This window comes from Falco peregrinus, chromosome 12 (genome assembly GCF_023634155.1).
Source record: "Falco peregrinus isolate bFalPer1 chromosome 12, bFalPer1.pri, whole genome shotgun sequence".
In the NCBI taxonomy this organism is placed as follows: Eukaryota; Metazoa; Chordata; class Aves; order Falconiformes; family Falconidae; genus Falco; species Falco peregrinus.
The window spans coordinates 18070496-18092745 of NC_073732.1; the positions used below are offsets into that span (position 1 = coordinate 18070496).

Sequence of the window (22250 nt, forward strand, 5' to 3'; positions counted from 1 at the left end):
TGTAGTTTTGCAATCAAAACCAATAAGTCAGTAGAGAACACGAATCATACAAGGCTCAGTCTTCCAGAATATACAGAGCTGAGCCAACGACATCTGTTCACTTCTGCATCAGAATTCTGCATAGTAGTAGCTCTTCCACTGCTTGCCATCCCCACTTTCCTCCAGAGGAAGATAATTCACTTGGCAGCGTTAATCAGATCAAAACTCTTAATAATATAATGAATATAAATAGGTTTTTAGCAGCATTTTCCAACTCTTTTTGTTAGAAAATTACTGAAACATGGGGTAAATGAAATAGTTTTTGCTCCTTTTCCTTAATGTTCTTCTGTTCTTAATTCGGTCTTTTAGTGTCCTTTGTTCTACCACAGTAAGAACTGTGAATACATAGTTGTCTGTATTTGCTTAAGACAACACAGAAAGCAGAATAATTGATTCCTTAAGTAAGATGAATACACTATAACTCATGGGTCATGTGCCTATATATTCTACAGAGTTACGTATGCTTTATGGATTTTTAACAAAAGCCTCACAGTGCTATAAACAAGCAGTACATGTTCCAAAATGTCTGTCTGTTCACATACCATGTGTTTCTGACATTCTGTGTGTTTCTGACATTACTCCATCTCTCCCACCTCCCAGTGTCCCTTTCCATCCCGAAGGTCTCAGCATACTGATGATAGTGCCTTGTTAGTGGTAAGATCCTGCACGTAATGGCCTTTATATGTGGCAGATTCTAGAGCATAGAAATAACAACGTGTTATGATTGTCTCAGATTAGACCAACTATTTTAGAGCTAATCTAAATAGCATAAAACATGACGGGCTTCTTTGAAAAGAGGCCTAGCTGTGACCTTTAAAATTATGAATGTGTTAATACTTGCACTGTCAGCCATTTGTTAATATATTATTTTTTTTCCACAAAATAATTAAAGCTTATCTTTTGCTGAGAGCAAAAGAAAATTACGGCTAGTAAAGAACAGCTTCTAAAATTAAAAATTCACCTCTAGTTCTGGTTTGATTTCTTCTCAGTTTAGCTTGCTTCCTAATTGATGTGCTCTTCAGTGTCAAATAAACAATGTTAATGCTTCAGGTACAGCATTCTATTTTAACATGTCTGCGACCTGCACATGGTGTTGAGAAATACTTAGTATCTTGGTAGATATCATAGCACAGGGAGAAACGGCTCTGCATATGAATGCTACAAATCATGACCTAGTCCTCATACCTTTTTATTATTTGTCGATGAAGATGTCTTAAAAATAATTTATTTTGAATGCTTAGCAAAAGTAAAAACATTTATCTACTTAGTTCATGTTTTATGCTATTTCTTTTTTTTTATGGCATCTTAGCAATGTAGCATAATTAAAGAATATAATTGATGCCATAATCCATGTCTGTAAAAGAAAAATACACCTGATTTGCCTGCTGTTGCATGACTGCATGCCTGGGATTTATTTTCTTAATTCATGTGCTTCCATTATCTGCCTAAATTTTCTCTAGGCAGTGCTCTTGGTTAGAATATGTCTCTCCAGAACGTGTTGGTCAAGATATTTACTATCTTTATTCAGACTTTTTGGTTTTCCTGCTTTCACATGACTAGCACTAAATGGGAGAGAAAGAAAGCTTATCATATTAGAGGGAGGTTTAGTGGTCATACATGTGCCTGTTGAGAGAGAAATCACAATCAATTAGCATATAAAAATGTGCATATTTAGATAATAAGTAACAGCATAACAGCAGTTTGGGTTAAGTGTTGATACTCTGTGGTCAGTGAATTAATCTTTGGAAAGTATTTTAAAGAAACCTTTGAGGACCCCATTTCTATTTGATTAAAGTGATCCCATAACTTCTGTTGTAAACTAATATATAAGATTTTATGTTACATGACTTGGTATTTTCAGAAATTATCTTGAAACTGGCTTCCACTGCTGTTTGTTTCCTTTGTGTTTTTAACCAAGAAACATCCTTGCACTTCACGAAAAAAAGTGGCCAGGCTGGCAGGGAGAGTTTGAACTAGATTTGAAAGCAGTCATTTCTCCTTTCATTTTTCTTTTGATTCCTTGCTCTTTTCAGCAGCACTAGACTATAATAATATAAATATGGGGGTTTATGAACTGCTGAAGTATGATCTGCAGCTCTGTTTTGTAGTGGAAATACACATTGTGTCTAAAAATGACATATGCCAGGGCAGCTGTTTCTGGCAATTATTGTAACCAGAACATTAAGCCCATGTTATCTCATGAATTTGTAGCATTTTTGTTTCTGCCAATATATTTTGTATGATAAAAACTTTTTCAACAAAAAGGAAATGTTTCATTAGTTTGCTTACAAAAAAAAAAAGTCTGCCCTAAGAGTTGAAATTGCTTTTTACATTTTTATATTCTGTAACATTTCATTTTACATTTTCCCTGTCCTTATGGATTTGAAATTCAGCTAGGTCTAATTTCTGACCATGGGTTTTTTCCTCCTCACTGAAGTATAGAGGCATTTCATATCAGAATTCTGTAGATGAATGTTAGTTTTCCATACACATTTTCCATTTGCCTAGTTTCCTCTGTCTTTTTCTCTCTCTGCATAAAGACTGCATGCAGTAGGGTCAGCTTTAACTTGCAAAACTTTTGGACCTTGAAACTTGCAGATAGGTTAATTTAAATATTTTTTTATGAAAAGAAGTTCTGCTAAATTTTCCACTGATCTAGCTTTATGGTGGGGGAATAGCACTTTGTGGCAAAAGAGGAGAATATTAGAAGTATAGTAAAAGATCTTTTGTTCAGCACTTCCTTCATATCATCAGAGCTGTCTAAACTGAACACTTCCTTTTCTTTTGCTCCAAACAATGTTTTCAGCTCAGATGTAAGGTTGAAGAGTGTAAGATTTAAAAAGTAGTAAGTCTAATACATAGTTAGAAAGCAAGCGAGCTTTCTTTTATTTCACTGCTTCCCTCTTCTGGTATTGTTACTGCTTTAACAGAAATTTTCTTAAAACCAAAATGCAAGTTGTGAATCTCCATTTTTAAATCCTTACATCTTGGTTCTTTCGGTCTTCTTCTTGCGATCTTTTATCACTAATTAAAATGAAAATGCATTCTTACTGCACATTACTCTTGACAGTTTCCTTCTGTTTGCAAACAATTTCAGGACAGTCTGAACTCACAAAATGACTACCCATACTTTCTATTAATGTTAATAGTTTGGTTTAGTTCTCTTAATGTTAATAGTACAGTTTAGTTGTATGTTTCTCGTATGTTTCTTCTGCATACCTGTGATTAGAAGGGGAGTGGAGTTTGGCTGTAGTACTTCATTGCACACTGTTGGATTTCTTTTTGTTGACTTGTAATAAGCCAGACTACACATCTCCAGCAACATTTTAGTTAATCACTGGCCTTTCTGAGAAAACGTGCTGTATACCTCAAAGTTTTAAATTAGTCATATCCTGCTTGCTCTTCTCACAAGGGCAGTCCTATTCCTTACAATTGAGATTACTTGTTGAGATAGTATCAAGACTTCAGACTTGGCTAATGATTATAGCCTTGATTGCTTATGAATCTCACTTTTGCCCAAATATCTTCTTGTTTTCTCCCATACTGTCCTTTACAAGGTGAGTACTATGGAAGGAAAAAAACCCACCTCAAAACATACTCAACATCCTCTCAAAGTGCTGCTCAATTCCTCTGTTGTGAAGCCTGTGACATACTTGATAAGCATCAGGCAGCTGGTGTGACCTCTTCCTTTTATAACCTTTGTATCATTGCTGCCTTGTTCACCCTCCATTGCACTGTGTTTTCTTGTTGTGGTCTCAAACATGGCCAGAGGCCACTGTGTTACTGTTAGCACGTGGGATTTCTGAAGCATTTTAAGTTAAGTCTTTTAGGCACGAGAGTGTTACAAATAATAATGGTATGGGTAAAGTAAGCAGGACTTGAATTATGCTAACTTGTACCCTGGAGTTTTCTTTCAGACCGTTGGCATCCGTATGTGTATTCAGATGTTTAATAATCAAATTCCCTTGAAATATCCTTATTTGGTTTGTGCAGAGTTCTGGTTGGGCTCTGCTTTGGCAGTCCCTATATCTACAGTTGTTTCTGGCACAGGGAGATTTCTCTGGCTTCAGTGTTAGACCTAGAGGCCAAGTGCAGCACATGGAGTAGGGTGTTGTAAAGTCTGAATTGCAGCATCCTTTCCTTTTGTATTGTGGCTACCTTTTCTTACAGATATTCTTTGCCTCACTTCATCCTTTCTTCCCTCTCTTTCTTTCCTTGCTGCCCCTGACAGAATGGCTTTGAGCCTCTCTTTGTGTTTGAGATTGACAATAACACCAATACCATTAAAAGAAGGCCAGGGACTCGCAAACAGGTGAAGAGCATGCAGTGTGTTGCTGTTGTGATTGTCCTACCCTGTGGTGTGCCGTGTCCCCTTCCCTTCGCCCACTGCTGGGTACGTGGATTGAGACGACTTCTTGTTACTCTGCATCAAGGTTGTCTTGCTTTTTTCATACAGGAATAAATAGCTATATTAATGTTACAGACCACCTACTTCTGTTTTATTTTACTCTTCTCATAACAGCTAATGTTTTGCTTAAGCAATATTTTGGAACTCTTTAAAACAAACAAAAGAAACCCACAATTTTTGCTCTGCCCTGCTGTGGAGAAAGAATCTGTCTTGAGGGTCAGTTGTTAAATCTGCATAGGGCCTAAAGATGTTTGTATTGAAGGCTTGCCTGAGTATAACCTCTCCTTCTAGTCCTTCCTGGCTGTACTGTTCTGAAGTGGCAGAATAGTTGCCAATCATTTTAAATATTAACACTCCCGAGTGTGTTGTTCACATCTGTAGAGTTTCTAGGTGTCATTTGGTCGTCTTTTCCTGTGCAGAACTGCCACTTTGCTATTTGAATGCTGTTTCAGAGACGACGGTTTAATTTTTGAACCATTCAGTCCTGAAATGTTAATGTTTTGACTGTGTTTTCAATAAGAGTTTGGCCTTCTGGATCCATCTGTCAGTGGCAAATTGGCATGCTGGAGCTCCTGTTCTGTAAACATGAAAAGTTGTTTATTTGGTTGGGTTTGATACTGGTTATAATTGAAATTTAGCTGCACTTTGTGACAATACTGTATATCTTCACACTGGTGTCTTCCCCAGGAGCTAGACTCCACCCAGGGATTCTTACCTTGTGTGTAATTCACAAGGATCAACATTAGGTGTTTGTGGCAGACAAAAGCATGTATTCTTGAGCCCATTAGATGTGGGTTTCTCTGATTTTACAAAGTTGGTAGGAAAATAACTTAATCAAATGCATAACATTTCAAACATTAAAAAGAAATATATTTAATTTGAATAGTGGCTCAGAATGAACTGTTGTAGGGTAAAATTTCCTTTTGTTTGATGGCACAGGTGTTACTAAAGAAGCTTTTGCCTTCTGTATTGTTCTTAGTTCTTATTTTGATGTGTAAAAGAAACATTGCACCCTCCCAAACTTATTAGCCTGAAAGCTCAGGAGGGTAGAAGGCTTTACCTGTAGTTCAGCAAGCATGTGTCTGTTGCCTGTTGAGTGTTTCTGAGAATGTGATCACGGTCACCTCTTCCTTTTTAACTTGTCTACTGCATTCCACCTTTGTGCATGACCTGTCAGCTGTTGCTAACACTGCTACTGCCTTCTCTTTCTTTCTGCATTCAGTCACCCTCAGGGTTGAATCAAGAAAGCTGTGTTACTGCCCTGCCTAATGCCTCTACCTTCAGTCCTGTCAAGGTATCTCTTGCTATTATTATTCACCAGTAAAGCCAACAAAAAACTCTTGGATCCACACATCTGTTTTAACAGGTGTTAGTCTGTCAGCATCTAATCAAAAGTTCAGGTAGGGTATGAATCCAATTTACCTGATTAAACTGTAGTAGGTGTTACCTCATCTTAGCTTTAGGCTGTGTCTACAGGAGGCCTAAGCTGCAAAAACATGGTAACCAGTCTCTGTTCCAAGGGGTTCTTGGTTGTCTTTGATGTTGCTTTTTCTGTACAAGATTATTTACTTTGACAGACTTCATCAAAAATACTCTTACTGTATTTTTTACCAGCTTTCTTTTGAACACAGATATCCTACATTTCTTTCTCTTCTGTGGAAACTGCTATACTGAATGCATTCATCACAAAAAAATGTTTTTCTCTGTAAGCACTGTAATAAAACCACAGTGTGTTTCACTGGGGAGAGAGGTGTTCAGTAAATAGCAGTTTTGCATTAGCAAAGGTGTCAGAGGTGTATCCTTATAGGTGCTGCTATAATGCAAGTTCTGGATGTTATTTAATTACCTGTCTTTCTGTATCCCCTTTGCAAGGAATACTTTGAAAGTTCTGGTTGGAAGGAAGAGTAAACAAAGATCTGTCATTGCCCAGTCAGTGCTGTTTCATCATTCTTTTTACTCAGAAAAAAAGCAATTGTGTAGTTTCTGCAAAAGGGAAAACTGTCACTTTCTGCAGAGATGAGACTTGGGGAACAATATACTATGTTTTTTTTCACATTTCTGGGTTTTTTCCTGAAACACATTTGGATGGATGGAGTAAACCACAGCAAATTAAAATGTAGACACAGCCTTTGCAGATTAGGACCATTGATACTCTTCTGCTTCTTTTGTCCACAGAGCGATGACAGATCTACCATCTCCCCCGGCTCACCTACCACTCAGACAGGTAACAGGAAAAGGAAAAAAAATTTTGAAAAATAAGATAAAAATGCCTGCTTGCTCATTTGCACTATGAGGAGAAGGGAGCGTATGTTCCCATCTCTGTATGTGATGCTGCTGTGTTTGAGAGTTTACCCAGTTATTTGGGTCTCCTTCGAAACATATGAGGGGAGAGACAACAGGGGTGAAGCGTGCCCTCAGGCAGAGCATCGGGTTTGGCTGGTTTAGGCCTTCATGCAAGCTTTGGCACACAGGTGCATTCAGCAACAGTCAGAACAGTTGTTGGAATTGGTGTGTGGAATGTGCTTTGCATGCAAGTGTCCTCGGAAGTGCCTTTTCCTGCTCTGCGCTTTTATCATGCATGGCTGTAATTTATTTTGTCATTATTATATTAAAATTTTTGGTTTGTTCTTTTTAATTACCACATTGCTGAACCCATTTCCTATTTAAACTCTAACAGTTTACTTCTTCCTCCTTTCCTTTCCTGTGCCTTTCCACGTTGTTTAGTCCACCTTTCCCCTCCATATCCTGGCCATGCAGCCCCGCCTTCTTATAGAAACCCTTCCCAGCGACCTGAGAGTTTCCTTTTCCGAGCAGCTGTCAGGGATGAAGCAAACAAAGGTAGGTTATATAGCTCAGAAATTAGCTAGTTTTGCTACATTATATTAACATCTGCATTACCTAGGTTTTGTACTGTTCTATTACTTCAGGTCATTGTCATGAAACTACTTTTAGAGTTCCATTTGTAGACACATGGCTTTAAATACTTTGTGAATAAGCAATTTTTTTATTTATAGCTCAGATATTCTCTTGTCATATTTGTGGAAGTGTGGAAATTTGTTCTTCCTTGTGTCTGTGCTTGCATCTAAAAGTACAGCAAGGAAATGCACAGAAGCTTTCAACAGCTGATGAAGGCAGCTTGATAAATTTTGCATTGCACAGCAGCACATAAGAAAATTGTGATTTCTGTAGAAAGGCTGAACTGTTCCTACGTACTCCATCCAGCAAAACATTGTCCTCTTTTGTGAATGATTATTATGCAACAGAAGGACCAGAATCTAAACAAAGGAAAATGTGTTAAAAAGAACACCTCATCTAGATTAGCAGATCATTAGTTTGATTAATAATCAAATGAAAGAAACAGATTTGTGGAAAGGAATGCACTGTACCCATTCCGGAACCTTGTGTGTACATGTGTAGTACAGCAGTGAAGGACAATCAGCCAAACCACGCTTAATGATTTTCTTTCCTTCATGCTGCTTTTTTAGTCATTACTTCATCTTCTGCCCGTGCCTTGTCTCCTGCTAACGATTCTGCAGACCCTAGAGTACGACAAAACTCCAAACAGCGAGAGGAAGAGCTGGAGCTAATAGAGCAGCTACGTAAGGTAAGTGCTGCCAGGAGCCAGTATGTGGACATCTTAGTAAATGCACTGCATGCACCCTGCTAAATCTGTCCTTCTGTTTTGGACTGATTTCACTGGACCAGTATGGCGCACGGTTGACTGACATTAAATGGCATTGTACAGCCTAAGTGATCGTTTCAGGTGGATGCAGGGGTGTTCACTTATTTTTTTTGTTGTGGGTAAAGTTAGCTTCATACTCTGTAAAATAAACAGTGCTGATTGCTTCCTGAGTGTCTGGTGATCTCTGCTTTTAAAATGAATTTGTGCTTTCTTTCATCCTTATCAGCCTTCACACTTGTAAGGAACTCCCTGGGAAGTTGCCTCACTGTCTCCTTTTAATCTTATTTTAAAACTCCTCTTTGCTTTAAAGGCTACAGAAAAGCAGATGGGAGCGCAGAGACTACTGCCAGTCATGCTGACGGCATGGTTTCCTTGTGTGCTCCGGATCCATCTATTGATTCTTACCTTACCCTTAATTAAGTGCAGAACAACTGAGGCAGAAATATTCCTTGTACTTGTTCTTTTTGTCTATTCAGGGCCACCACACTCCTGGTTTGTGCATGGGTACAATGACAATACACATGAATATTGAGAATGCCACATGGCATTAAGGTACTGCTCTGCTTTGCCCCAGACTTGTTTCTGAAGAGCATGAAGGGTTTCCTTGAGGTGCTCTAATTAACTGTTTGAACTTTCACAAGAAATAAGAATTTCTACTTTTTAAAGCTGATTTTAAAAGCCATAAGCATCCCAGATGGACAGAGGGAATTCCCTCTCTTTGTAAATTTTACAATAGGATCTCCTTTCTCTAAAAGGAGGAAGTTATCTTAAATAAAACAAAACAAAATTCGGTGCTGTTTGCAGAGCCTCTCTTCTGTTACCTCAGAATGCTTTGTATGTAGTCTGTCTCTTGTTCTGCTTCCCAGGTAAGCTTAAAACTTTTTTGTAAAAAAAAAAAAAATACTTAAAAAAATTTAGATACAGTATAACAACTCAGTGAAATTCACATAATGTTTGAAATAAGATTAAAAGGCTGAATAGAGTTTCTGTCCATTCCTTCACACAAATACTACCTACATCATTTTTTAAATACTCCTTATGCCAAGTAGTTCAGGTTTTTATTTAAAGGCAAAAAGGTTGTCTTGAATTCCGTTAACTGTGTTGTCCTCCAACCCACAAAGACAGTAGTTTTCACTTGCCTTTGGCAGAACCATTCTCTGAGAATATGTGGGGTTAGGAATACTGTTCCTAGACCCTGATTTCCGTTATTTTTGAGTAATGGGTGCATTAGTCCCCTGTACTGTACAATGAAAACTGTTCATTACTGAACTCAGTTGCTCCCTGATTGTGGTCAGCTCTGGACCACAGTAGTGCAAAGAGCTTTCCTTGATGTTATTCAGGAAGCTGTTTGGAATTGTCATGAGGATGAACAGAGAATTGTAATGCAAGCAGTCTGCCTTTTGTAAAATGTTCTGCAGAATTAAACAGTTGGAGGAAACCAGCTCTTAATTTTTGTGTGTCCATGTTAATTTTTCTACAGAATATAGAATCACGGTTGAAAGTGTCATTGCCCAGTGATCTTGGAGCAGCTCTCACTGATGGTGTTGTTCTGTGCCATTTAGCTAATCACGTGCGCCCCCGATCTGTTCCCAGCATTCATGTCCCCTCACCTGCTGTTGTAAGTATGTGATAACGATACTATTTTATAGGTGTCCAGAATAACATCCAACAAAGTCCTGTAATCCAGACAAATGCTAAATCCAGCATCCTCCTCTGTGAACATACATGACAAAAAATAACCATCTCTTCTGTCTAGAAAAGGTCTCTAGCATCATTACAAGAAATTATATTTGGGTAGTTTCATTTAAATGAAGTTACTTCTAACACAGACTGTAAGAGAATGTTAACATTTCAAGTCTTCCCTACGTTAACTTGAAAACTAGTGAAATAAGAGACAGTTTAGTGTGAAAACTGAAATAGGATATTTCAAAAGATCCAAAAAGTTCAGGAAAACAGATAGTAGAGACACATAATATTCTCTACAACGTTTAGGGTCTCAATACACAAGACACTGAAAAACAGGCAGAGAAGCCAAGTTGATTCCAGCGTCTACTTCACAGCGCTACAAATTTCTCTGCTTAGAAATTCTAGCAGAGCACACTCAAGCTACTTGGAGAGCAGCATTTCCTGGAACAAAACAAATCCAGTCATACCTTTGTGATAACAGGAGAAAAGGCAATTGTATCTGGGGACTGTTGAGAGCAAGGAAGGAAACATGCAGAAAAGTTTAAAATTATTGAACTTTTTTTTTTCTTACCCTGCCTAACTGCAGTGTTTCTGGAAAGCAATGAAGATCATCTATTTCTGAGTGCATGACTGATTGTCACATAGGAAAAGCACAGGAATAAATAAAGGTCAAGACCTGTGAAATAATGACAGATTATTTACCTAATCTGTATTTGTGGAATTCAGAAAGTTCATTGAAAATATTTAGGGTCAGCTACTTAAAAGTATGGACGAGCAGACTGCTTGTTATGCACCTTTAAACTGTATAAATAAGGGAAAAAACCTGAAGATTGTACCTTGGAGAAGAAGTTGAAATATGCATGTTGTGTTTGCTTTTCCTTATTTTGGAGTCAGTCTTTGTGCTGGTTGGTATTTGAACTGGCACTTACAGGACTGCCTACTATATCATTGTGGTTCCTACCCCTTGGACTTAATGTGAACAAGCAGATGTCCTCATTATTTTGGGAAGGGTTGAACTGGAGACACCAACATTTTAGGCAGATTGTGGAATCATTAAGAGAAAAGGCATACAGATGCTTTTCAGAAGACTTGCGTCATTGAGAGTATCTTTTCAATGGCCTGGGTTTATGTGCTGTTGAATATTCTGTGTTAGGAATTAAATCATGGCTTTGTCATATAAATCCCAAGGAAGAGGCAGTCTTTAGCCACATGGCTCCAGGAGCAGAAGAGGCATCATGGCATTCCTTAGGCACAATGTGATCTTTGTATTCCCTTCATCCTTCCAGAGAAAGCAGTCAGTGCTAGCCTTTAACCTGCTTCCTTGGGGGAGAAATATGGCACTTTGACAGAGCAGAAACCCCACCGCTTATGAAAAAGTATTGAACATAGTGGCTACAGCAGCCGCTGCGTGCTGCTGTGTAGACTGTTGGTAGCTTGTTCAAAGGAGCCAGAAGCTTGTGTGTCTTTTATCAGAAAAGAATAAGCTCCAAGAATAGAAACAAGACAGAGCCTGTGCTGTGGTATGTGTGTGCAGAGGTGTGAAAGCTAACTGTAGAAAAAAGCTTGCTTGAAAAAGTGCCAGTGAGTGCAATTCAGACAGCTACATCAAACACATCTACGAGAGGCTTACAAGCAACAAGCTTCAGTTCCAGTTTTCTTCGATTATTTTTTTGCTTCATCTAGCCTTTTTTTGATTTTATCCCTTTGTTAATTGAAATATGGTTTGATATTTCTATATTTCTGTATTGTAATCCAGAAGAGACTCCAGATTTGTTATGTCATGAAATAGCTCTGAAATCACGTGGAAGCCATGCATGTGTGTTTCATTCAAAATGTATTTTTAAAATTATTATGCTGTAGTCACTAAAAGCGTTAGCCAGTTTTATATAACGGCTTGTATATAAATAGTGCACAGCTTAGAATTGTCTTTTTTTAAAAAAAACATACAGCATGCATAAATTAGCTTTTCATAAAATAGCTTTGAAATTGGAGGTTCCTTCTCTAAAGCAAACTTCAACAGAGCCTGCTTTAAATTAGAGAAGCTTATGTCAGTGCAGTGTCTTTTTGGCAAAGAGATTTATTAAGAGTTCTATTTAAATAAAAAATAAAGATCTTTTGAAATCCTGCCAATTAAGAGCACTGTATGCCTGCCTGCTTTACTTTGCAGCCTAAACTTACAATGGCAAAATGCAGACGAAATGTGGAGAATTTCTTGGAAGCTTGCAGGAGGATTGGAGTGCCTCAGGTATGTATTTCTACTATCCTGAGAAAATGTTTCAGGTGCAGTTTTGTGTTATGCTTCAGAAAATAAAACTTTGAAAGACTGAATGAAAACGGAATGATTAGAAGTTTAGAAGGTTCAGGTATAAGCTATGTCTTGCAGTATAGATCAGACTTCTCCTGCATTGTCTTCAGAGCAAAATGAAGTCAGATATAGCTTATCAGAGGTCTGATTCGCTTACTGCTGTGTCTCAAATTTGTAATAGCCAATGCAGTTTGAGTCTGCCTTTAGAATTGCGAAGTGTTTCTTGTAAAGCAATTGCAAGATTAGATGTTTGACAGCTTAAAAGTGGGATAACATTTGGATGATGTTTTGCATGTGTTATTTTAATCCCAAAGCTTTTCATGTTCCTTCAGAAAACTTCTCTTATGTAAATGTCTTTACTGTCTTACAAACAAGTCGCAGTATTATTGGCCTTTCTCTGGTGGTAGCTATCTTTGCATAGATCCTACTTCTTTTGTTACGTGCTAGTGGTAGAAGTCTATCTTCTGGTATTCCTTGTCCCCTTCTGAAACTTGGAAGATCTAGGAGGTGGGAGCATATAAAATAGTCTATCTGAGTCCAGTTACCCTGTTTTATGCTGTCCTGTACTTTCCCCTTTGTCTTATTCAGCAGCTGTCTCAGTACAAATAGTTTTGATATCGTGTTTTTCTTAATTTTACTTCTAGTGCATCAATTTGTTTGGTTTCTTATACTGCTAAGCATTAGTGTTTCTGTTGTAGGTGCTGTTTTCTTTTGTATTGAGAAAGGGAAAAGTAGACCTAGTGACTCATTTCCCAGCTATTTCTAAAAGCAGTGTTCTTCAGTCAGTTGTGCAGTGTTTTCTGGTGTTTTCAGATAGCTTCACTTGCAGGCATTTGAGCCATTGGGATTTCAGGATAGCATATTTATTGAGCTGCCTGGCAATTTCGCATGACTCAGTGGTGAATCGCGTTGGAACGTGGTAGGGAGTTGTAAGTGATTGTTGGTACTTTGAGACCCTGCACTATTTTGGTCCCCTAAGAAACTTCAGGCTTCTATTCCCAGCAGAACTGCACAATATAAATTTGTCTGGAGCAAAATTGTTCAATTCCATCCCAGCCTCCCTATGAATAGCTCCCTCAGATACGAAGATTTAATTTTTATGGGATTGCAGTACAGAGCAGATCACTGAAATGACCCACATTTAAAAAAGTGACCCACAGGTGAAAAAGCCACTGAAGAAAAAGTCCCCTATAGATCTAGTCTGCTACATCTACTACACCTACTGTCTAGGACCCTCCTGTTTTTGTTTCTTGCTTTAATGCAAAAGAGTTCAAGGAGAGTGTTTCTGGGGAAACTTACTGAAATACCCCCACCTGAAATTCTAAAGTTGCTTTCACGTGTCTACATTACATATCTACTGAGATGTGAATGTAAGATACCTGTATGCAAGAATGGCATGGCAGCCTAGTATATTTTTCTTGAAAAGATGCCTGCAGGTATTTCTGTTCATTTAAATTCTCATTACAAAAATAAAAGGCTTTCTGAAAGTATGGATCTATGTAGAAATACTTACCTTCTAAGGGGAAGGCTACTTTTAGAGAATGCTAATTGCAGGCACCACAGTAGAGTAGCTGTTTCTATAGGACTTTGCTAGTTAAAGCTCTGGCATTAAAAGAAACCAAGAGTTGAACAGATTGGTATGTGTGTCTAGATTTCACTGATATACAGCAGTTACCTGTGTGAAAGGGAGGGAAAAGATACATAGTGGGAATAGCTACAGAACACTTAATCTCTTAATTAGTAATAGATATTTCTGCAGGAAACCGCATTCAAGCATGTTACACACAAATAATCCCTTGTCCTACTGTTTTCGTTAACTGAGATAGATGTGGAGACTTAGCTTTGGTGAGTACTCAGTGCCAATAGCATCTTGGAAACCCGTAGCCTCTTCATTTCCCTTAGAGAAAAATGGTTTTCAGTAAGGCATGTGCAAACTGCTGTGTTTTTCACAACAAAGAACAGATACGTGTTTAAGCTGTAAAGGTGACAGGCACCTCACTGAACACTAAATATTTGCATTGTGAGCTCTTTTCGATGGGAGCCTTGCAGATTCCTTTGTGAGATTTAACCAGCTGTGATATGCTTCTCAAACATGTAGGTTATATCTGAGATGTCTAGTAACTGACTGCTTCGTGGATGTTGCTATGACTAACTGACCTTTTTTTTCTGTCTGTTTTCCCTTCCTGCTTACACACTGTGGACAGGACAATCTTTGTTCCCCTTCTGACATTCTTCAGCTAAACCTCAGCGTTAAAAGAACAGTTGAGACTCTTCTTTCCCTGGGGACAGATTCAGAAGAATCCAGTCTTGTCTCCCTTTCCATTCAGCTCTGGGGCTTTGTGGTGTTTTACTGTACTCTGATGCTAACACTCTGTATGTTCTATCGCTGGGTCTTTTTTCTCTAGCTGAAGGGTAGTGTTGCCGCTTCCTCCCTCCATCACTCCGGTGCTTGGGAGGGATTTTGGGTTTTGTCAAGACTGTGTGTATGAAGTGCTTTCTTTCCCGCTGATGGGACAGAGGTGACAAGTACGATGTGCAAACACATTGGTGCACCCACATGACCATCTGTGACATAATTCACATTTGTATTTGCTGTGTCATATTTAGCAGATATGTTGCTTTTACAAGGGAGAAAGTGCTGTCCATGGGCTAGAGCAAGGGGCAGAGGTCAGGACATGTGGGTGCATGCTATTGTCTGCTGGCAAGTGTGATGTAGTACTGGGAAAACTGCACTGGCAGTTTGTGCCTCAGTTTCCCCATCTGTATAACGGGATTTGCACCTACTTTGGTAAATCGCTTGAGGATTATCTGATGAAAAATGTTAAAGAATGCAAAGTATTTTTTTTTTTAACATCAGTGTTCTTGATGAGATCTCACAGTCTTGGGAGACATGGTCTGATAAGTTTTGTCCATAGGACTTTGTAACTGGTGCTTTTTTTTCTTATTCACAGTCCCATATCCTGCTTCTGAGAGCATTTGATTTCTCGTATTTGTAGACTCTGGTGTATTCCTCTGAGTCAGGATTTCTAAAATAATGGCTAGTGAATCCTGAGCTCCTTGAGCTTCATAACAGATGAAGAAGGACATTTTCAGAGAAACTGAGCTCTTTACCAGCTTTGAGAAAAAATTTTCTGGCACAGAAGGAAAAATCATTAAGATTCTATCAAATGCCACAGAACGTCAGAGCATTTTACTGTGCTCTGGGTAGAACCTAACAAAAACTTGAGTTGCCACTTGATTGTGGGCACCACAACCCATGCTTGCCCTATGCTTATTCCCTTCTTCCTCTTATCCTGTCGTTTTCAGAAACCTCTGTATCATACAGTTGCAGAAATATAAGCCCCAGCTGCATGATCGCTCTTCACTGTTTTACAAAACTCAGGTAGTCTTCTGTAAAGCTTCAAAGCTTTTCCCTCCCTAGGAAAAGCATCCTGGTGCTTCAATGCTTTAATGTCTCAGGGACACCTCAGAACTTCAGGGCACTCCTCATGTGATGTGTAAAAGACCATGTCTCCTCAGAGTGTAGATTGATTCAGGGAACTCTGCTCGGAGATCAGTGACAGGTAAGTGTTAGGTAACATGGCTGTTCCAAATGTGGTTTCAATAAATGTCTGTTATAGCTGAAAATACAGTAAATGGCTTGTAAGCCCAGTTGAAGTGGTGTTAGCATTCCGATGTTAACCTGGCAACAACTCTGAAGCACAGTTTAAGATACACAGGAGTTCAGTTGTAAATGTGGTCGCTACCAGTAAAAGTGTGTTATGGGTACACGGATCTCACAAGCTCGCATAACATAAAGTGAGTATTTAACAAAAGGAGCAAGTAGAGGAGCTGATGCCCTCTTTTCCAAATCACACAAAGTGTTCCGTCCAAGCAAAACATTTTTGAGGAAAGAGGGAACCTTTGACAGGGGGAGATTGTTTTATTTTTAAATAAGCTATTTTTGCACTGCTTATTGGTATGAACTAAAACGAACTCTGTTCCTGTGTTTCTTAACTTCTCCTAATGAACACTGTGATAAAAGCTGCAAGGGGTTTTACACTAACAGTGCCTTCCAGTTTTTAAATTTTGTTTGTCATGACTGTCTGTGGTAAGGAGTCATTCCAAAGCTTTTCCCCTTATCTGTTTGCCTACATAAGAAGAAAGATAAGGCTTATTTGCTCAAGTTTACAAGTGTTTTCTCCAAAAGCACACTTTTTTTCAGAATAACCTAAATTTGCTGGAAGAAAAATGTATTTCAGCCTGATCATATGGCTTACTGTGAAAAATTCAGTCTGGGTTCATTTGTTTTCTCTCCACTGAGCTTTGCGGGAGGAGTGTTGGCTGCCGCTGTTTATGCCGAAGGATTTCTTTAACATCAAAAATCCGTAAAGATTCAAAGAGTGGAGAAATACAGGTTGCTGTGGAAATAACGTGAAAAATAATCTCTGTAGCTCAATAGGAAGGACACACTTTGGTTATTGTCTACAGATATAGAGAACTGTTGGACATGTATCCTGACTGCTGTGGAGTAAGGATGGCCAGGATGTGCCAAGGACTTACGTAGGAGGAGGCTTTAAATACATCTTAGACTGAGAATAGCACAATTATTAATAAACACTTTGAAACCTCTTTTTGCATTTTGCGTATTACTCTTTTCCTTAGAATGATTTTGGAGGTTCCCTGCTAAGCAGGTGTACTTCTGGGAGATAAATGAGCCGTAGTGACGCATTCTCTGCTGTAACACGAGGTCTTTCCTCACGTTTGATAGCTAAACAGGCACGAGGAGTCCCTCAAAGGCAGGTGTGTTTTGGAGAGGAAGGCATGGTTCCTTTCCTCCTCTCTGTTGTAGCAGGCTCGTCGTGTTGAAGCGAAGCTTTCCCCCTCCTTAAGTTCACTTGCTTTTGGTTTCATAACCTGCTGCCGTTTTAGTATGGGCAGAGACAGAGGACAGTTTGCTGCCCCTCACTTCTCCCGCAGTCCTTTTTCAAATTCTTATTTGTACAGTTTCCCAGTAAGTGAACACAATGATTAGCCCAAGGCCACCTTCTCTGGGTAGTCAAGTTCATGGTTCTGTAGTCAGAAGCAGAAATCTCATCTCATACCTCTGTGTGTGTGTGTGCTTAGCTGTCCATAACATTTCATATTTCAGCCATCTTTTGCTTAATTTTTTTTTTCTTTTTGGTTGAGTGTTTTTCATCCGTTTTGTTTTTGTCTTTGTTTTGTTCCCCATTCAGGAGCAATTATGTTTGCCTCTACATATTTTAGAAGAGAAGGGTTTGACACAGGTAGCTGTGACTGTCCAGGCGCTCCTGGAGCTGGCACCCCCAAAGCAGCAGCAACTTCACCACTTGTCTGCTGTGTAAAGACCTCCAGGACCTTTTGGGTTACCTTGGCTAAGCAGAAGGACGCGAAGACTTTACTGCCCGTGCAGTGCATCCAAACACACAGAGCTCTGTTCTAAGGAAATGAGTTTCCGTGATTCCTGACAGGAATGTTTTACTTCATTTCTCCATTTTTTTGGAGATCGCAAGAGTTTCCAGTAACATTTTTATTACCAATATTTTTGCCCCATATTTAAAATGAGAGTTCACTGGGAGGAGGGCAGGGGATTCCAGTGGCTGGCTGTTGGAGCCAGCTGTAGAAACTGACCTTGTAGACTGAAGACGTGGGTGTAGAATTTGGAAAGCAATTCCTGGGGGAATTGATTTGGGGAAAGAAGAAAAAAAAAAAAAAAAGGATATTGCTGCAGTGGGCACATGGGGAATTAAATTTCTTTCTTCTCCCACCCAGGGTTCAAAGGAAGGGAGTTTCTTTGCCTCCAAAGAACAACAGCTGTTTCTGTTACATATTTTTAAAAATGCAACACAATCTTAACCTGCGGAGTTTGATAACAGAGTTGAACCTCGTGCAGCTGTAACTTGTGTTGGCATGTCCTCATTACTTAAAATTTTAAAGTGGGGAGGGGGGAAGCTAATGATTTTTTTTTTCCCAAGGGAAAAAATAGTACATATTTTCTCTGCAGGAAACCCCTTAGTAAAAGATACTAAATCGGAACTGTTCAAATTGTACTAATCGCATCAGCATTCTTACTGGATTCACTTTCTGTTTGGGTTTTAACATGTCTTTGTCTGAACACTTTTCCAACATCAGTGGAGGGAGATCTCCTGTGTCCTCTCACCTCCCCTTCTGGTCACGGAGGGATGTGTTTGGCTGCTCAGTGGTTTTATCAAATGATGCCTAGGTGTCGTCAAAAGTCATGGATGTATTTTCACTGCAGTGCGAAGAATTACAGCTTGCCATGCTAATCATTGGACACCCGTTATCAAATAATACGTTTATTAGAAGTTGAAGCATCCCGTGCAGACATACCAACACTGATGAATGTCCCAGCAACTGAGAAATTTACCGTTTTAAGAACACGGTTACTGAATTTCCAGAGGTGGGCTGCATATTGTTAAAGGAGCAATCTCTTGCAAAAGGTAGCTTCTATTTCTGGGTTTGACAGGGCTTTAAATGAGGCCTTTTATTGTTGGAGCTTATGTAGAGAGATGCACTGGTTTTACAGAACTACCATTACTTCCTCCTTCTTTCCTTAACGTAAAAATGGAAATTCAATATACAGGAATGGGAGAGGCAGCTGAGAAGTTTTACATTTTGTTGGAAAGTTCATCTGCAGAACAGAGTCTAGCTCTGTGTGCTCTGGTCCTAGTGACGAGGCCAAGCTCACTACCAGATCAGTTACAGTATTTATTTTTGCCAAAAGAGAGACCTTGCAAAATCCAGTTCTCCACCCATGCAGTTCCTTTGTTAGGTTTTGGACAATTTAACGCATCCCAGAACGTTCTGCTACTAATACATGGTGCACGGGGTCTGAAACCAACTTCCAGCATCAGAGGTGTTCCATCTGGGGATACTTTTAAAGCAGAATATGCCAGGAGGATTTCATGGGGATAAAGGGGGAAGAAATGGGCACAGGCTAGCTAAAAGTCATTTTTGCGGAGGTAAATGTGCTGTGGGAACACTGGCAAGGACTGGTCAAAGCTGGATTTTTCCCCTTTTGATTTGCAGTTTAGTTTCTGCTCTATTTTCATGTGTTTCTTCCAAGGTCCATTGTGGTGACTGTTGAATCCCTTGTTTCACATAATTATTCCAGTTGTTTCTTACTGGCATTGCTTGATCACGTTGCAAGTGGAGAACACCTGAACTGAAGGGTGTTTGAAAACAGCACAGCTGAAAAGAGAAACCTTTTCACACTGGGTGAGCCCCATGCCCTGAGCACCCTGCAAGAAACGAAAATGCCAGTAACTGGCAATACACATAGGAGGAGAGAGCAGTTCCATACAGACGTACCTTCCTCCTTAAGTAGGTCTTGAATTTCACTTGCAAGGAGTGTTAGTTAGTCTTAAAGTGTTACATAAAAGCATCTGAAGTCTCTGCTGTGGAAGATTCTGCCACTCGCAAGCAAACAGTACAGACCACAGATGATCCTTGTGCGCTCGGCTCTGCACACGGTTTGAAAGAGGGGGGCGCCGAGTTCGTCTTGAGGTTCCGACGTTAGGTCACTGTGTTGTTACAAGGGCGTGTTGCTTTGCAGTCGCACACCGTTCGTGGACTATTGAAATATTCCTGTTTTGAGAAAACTGTTCCCTTCATGGAATTGTGGGGGGAGGGGGCAGTGTTTGCTCCAGTCCGGCTTCCAGCGCTTAGGGAAAATGAAATTTAACAGTATTCAGGTTGGTGGAAGTCTGACATTTCATGAGTACTAGTGTTTAGGAATTGATGGGGTGGGGGGTTGAGTTTGAACTGCAAGAACCGGCCGTTTCCCATTGTGCCTGGTTAACGCAGCTACTGGGCTGCGCCAGCACCGTGTGCGCAGAGCTGGGCGCGCGGGAAGGGCGGTGGCTGGTGCGTCCCCAGCATCACTCACCTTGTTCTGAGCAGTGGTTCACTCTGGCAGTTTCGATGTGTGTGATGATGTTAGTTTGACGTTTATAATCCTGTTTTCACACTGGCAAATGCTAAATTTTGACCAGATGTTCAGGACAAAAATCCAAACTTGAAGTTTCATCGTACAGTTTATTTAATGTATGATACCAAAACCAAGTGTGGTTATCTTTTGCAAAAAATTGGTTGGGATTTTTCGGTGTATTTATGTGCAATTTTTGTTGAATCCCATGAAAAAGAGTATTTTAAAGAAAACGTGTATAAAATTCTATTTTGTGTGTTAAAGCAAAGAGGCAATTGTCTTTCCTCTGGGGCATTTGTGTTGGAGGATGTGGGAGGAATCTATCTGAGTGTTCTGTGTGTGCTGGTGTTTACACACCGACTCCGTTGTGTCGCCATCCTTCCTCAAACCATGTCCAGCACGGAGCTGCGGTTGAGGCTCAGCAGTCACACACTTGAGATCGAGTGGCACAGGCACTCGGGTGTCCAGCGTTTGGGTCTTCCCCCTCCTGGAGGGGGGGGCTGTCCCAGGGCCCTGACCTCGGTGCCCTGCGTAAAATACATCAGAGAGAACTTCTTACAGCGCCGAGAACATTCCTGTTGTTCTTGGTCGTGACACGATGGCAAATGGTATTTTTATCCTTTTACAACTGTAAACAGTTCTTTCAAAAAACATTTTAGGAACAGAGGACTTTTAAAGTGAATTGGGACATCTAAAAAATTCTTTTGTATAGATATTGTGATGTTTTACAAAGCGATCTAATTTTGTTATTTCTGAAAACAGTGTAAACGTGTAATTAATAGAGTAAAGGATTTTAAAGCTTCATCCCATGCTGTATGTCTGTAAATACATTCCATAATTTCTAAGTCTGTTACATATAAATGTGTCTGAATATTGTATACTTTATTTTAAATTGCCTGTATTCTGCCAGTAGTGTGAACTTCTAGCACATCGATAATATGAGAGGAAACCATGGGTAATTTGAAATAAAGTTTTAAAACTTAGATGAAAGTTTTATCCTGCTGTTTTTCTGTTGCATCAATGAATGTCACATCCTCTGTGTCGGGTGTTTGTTCCCCTTCCACATCGTCACCGTTGGCACTTGGTGGACCTGGTTTGTCTCTCTAGTTTTCAGAGTTAACCAGGGTAGAAAAATTCTGGCATTTTTACACACATTCTGCAGCTACATCAGGAGCTTTTTCTCAGGGATATTTTTCATCTTCCCCAGACACTGAGAGGCAGCAATTTTGTACAGAATCCTTTGCTCCTCCCTCCCCACCCCCACCCACCTTTTTTTTTTTTCCCCGCCCTTCTCACGGTGAAGCGTACATTCCAGGTTTGGGGAGTTTGCTGCCGGTGCTCCTTGCCCTTGTCATCTTTTGCTTGGTTTTATCCTGTTGTGGGTTTGATCTGTAAAATTTGCAGCCCTGCTTCATGCCCCCACAGCATGTCAAAGGTTTGTTATTATTAGACAAAATACTTGCTCCACTCTTCTTCCTTCCTCATAGCTAGTTTTTATTATTTAAAATTTAAAAAAAAAAAAAAAAAAAAAAAAGCAAGGCCTGGAAATTGCCAGAGACCCACCAGCTCTCCCTGCTTCGTACACACACCGCAGCCCCCTGTGGTGCTGTCCCTGCCCACCAAGCTGCCACAGTGTCTTTTTTTGACCTCCTGGTGACTCCGTCAGCCACTTGGGACACTCATTCCTGCCTTCCGGAGGGCTGCCCAGCTCTCTCCAGGTGTTCATTTCTCCCTCTCCGTCTAACGCCGCCTCCTAACCAGCTTCCCAACCTCCAGCCTTTCCTCGCCATTTACCTCCCGGGAAGCCGGTTTCTCCGAAGGCCGTGTGATTCCTGGTGTTCCGTGCAGGAGGGACCGTGGATGTGCATTTCCATCTCATCTCTCCGTAGCTGGAAAACACGAGCAGTCCCAACCCTGGCAGAGTTCCTCCAAACTCCCCGGTTCTGGGACACTGCTCTCTGCTCCCTGGATTGCTCGGCATGTTTCCTGGACAACTGTACAGCCAGGGAACAGAGCTGCGCTGCGGTTCCAGCCGGGCAAGGTGAGGCTCCTCGGGAGAGCGGTGCCTCTGGATGGGCCGGTGCCACCGAGGAGGCGCGCAGGAGCTGCAGTGGGGCCACGGTCCCCAGGCAGGAGCGAGCTGCTCCCACCCGGCAGGGTAAGCTCCGGGGGTTGGGGTGGG

General features: G+C 40.2%; 1 protein-coding gene across 18 annotated transcripts in view; it reads left to right on the forward strand.

The window, feature by feature from the left end:
* LRCH3 (leucine rich repeats and calponin homology domain containing 3) overlaps positions 1–21058 on the forward strand; it is a 68320-nt gene extending 47262 nt beyond the window's left edge. For 4 of the 18 annotated variants that reach the window (XM_055816948.1, XM_055816952.1, XM_055816951.1 and 1 more), the window contains 7 exons: positions 640–693; positions 6623–6671; positions 7172–7285; positions 7933–8051; positions 9610–9747; positions 11983–12060; positions 14325–16731. In XM_055816948.1, coding sequence (XP_055672923.1) covers positions 640–693; positions 6623–6671; positions 7172–7285; positions 7933–8051; positions 9610–9747; positions 11983–12060; positions 14325–14525 — 753 coding nt within the window. In that variant the 3' untranslated portion in view covers positions 14526–16731. Of the gene's footprint in view, positions 1–639; positions 694–5669; positions 5742–6622; positions 6672–7171; positions 7286–7932; positions 8052–9609; positions 9748–11982; positions 12061–14324; positions 16732–17336 lie in introns of those variants that run through there. The other 14 variants (XM_055816950.1, XM_055816956.1, XM_055816955.1 and 11 more) reach the window with 10 other exon arrangements.
* The last annotated feature ends 1192 nt before the right edge of the window (positions 21059–22250 follow it).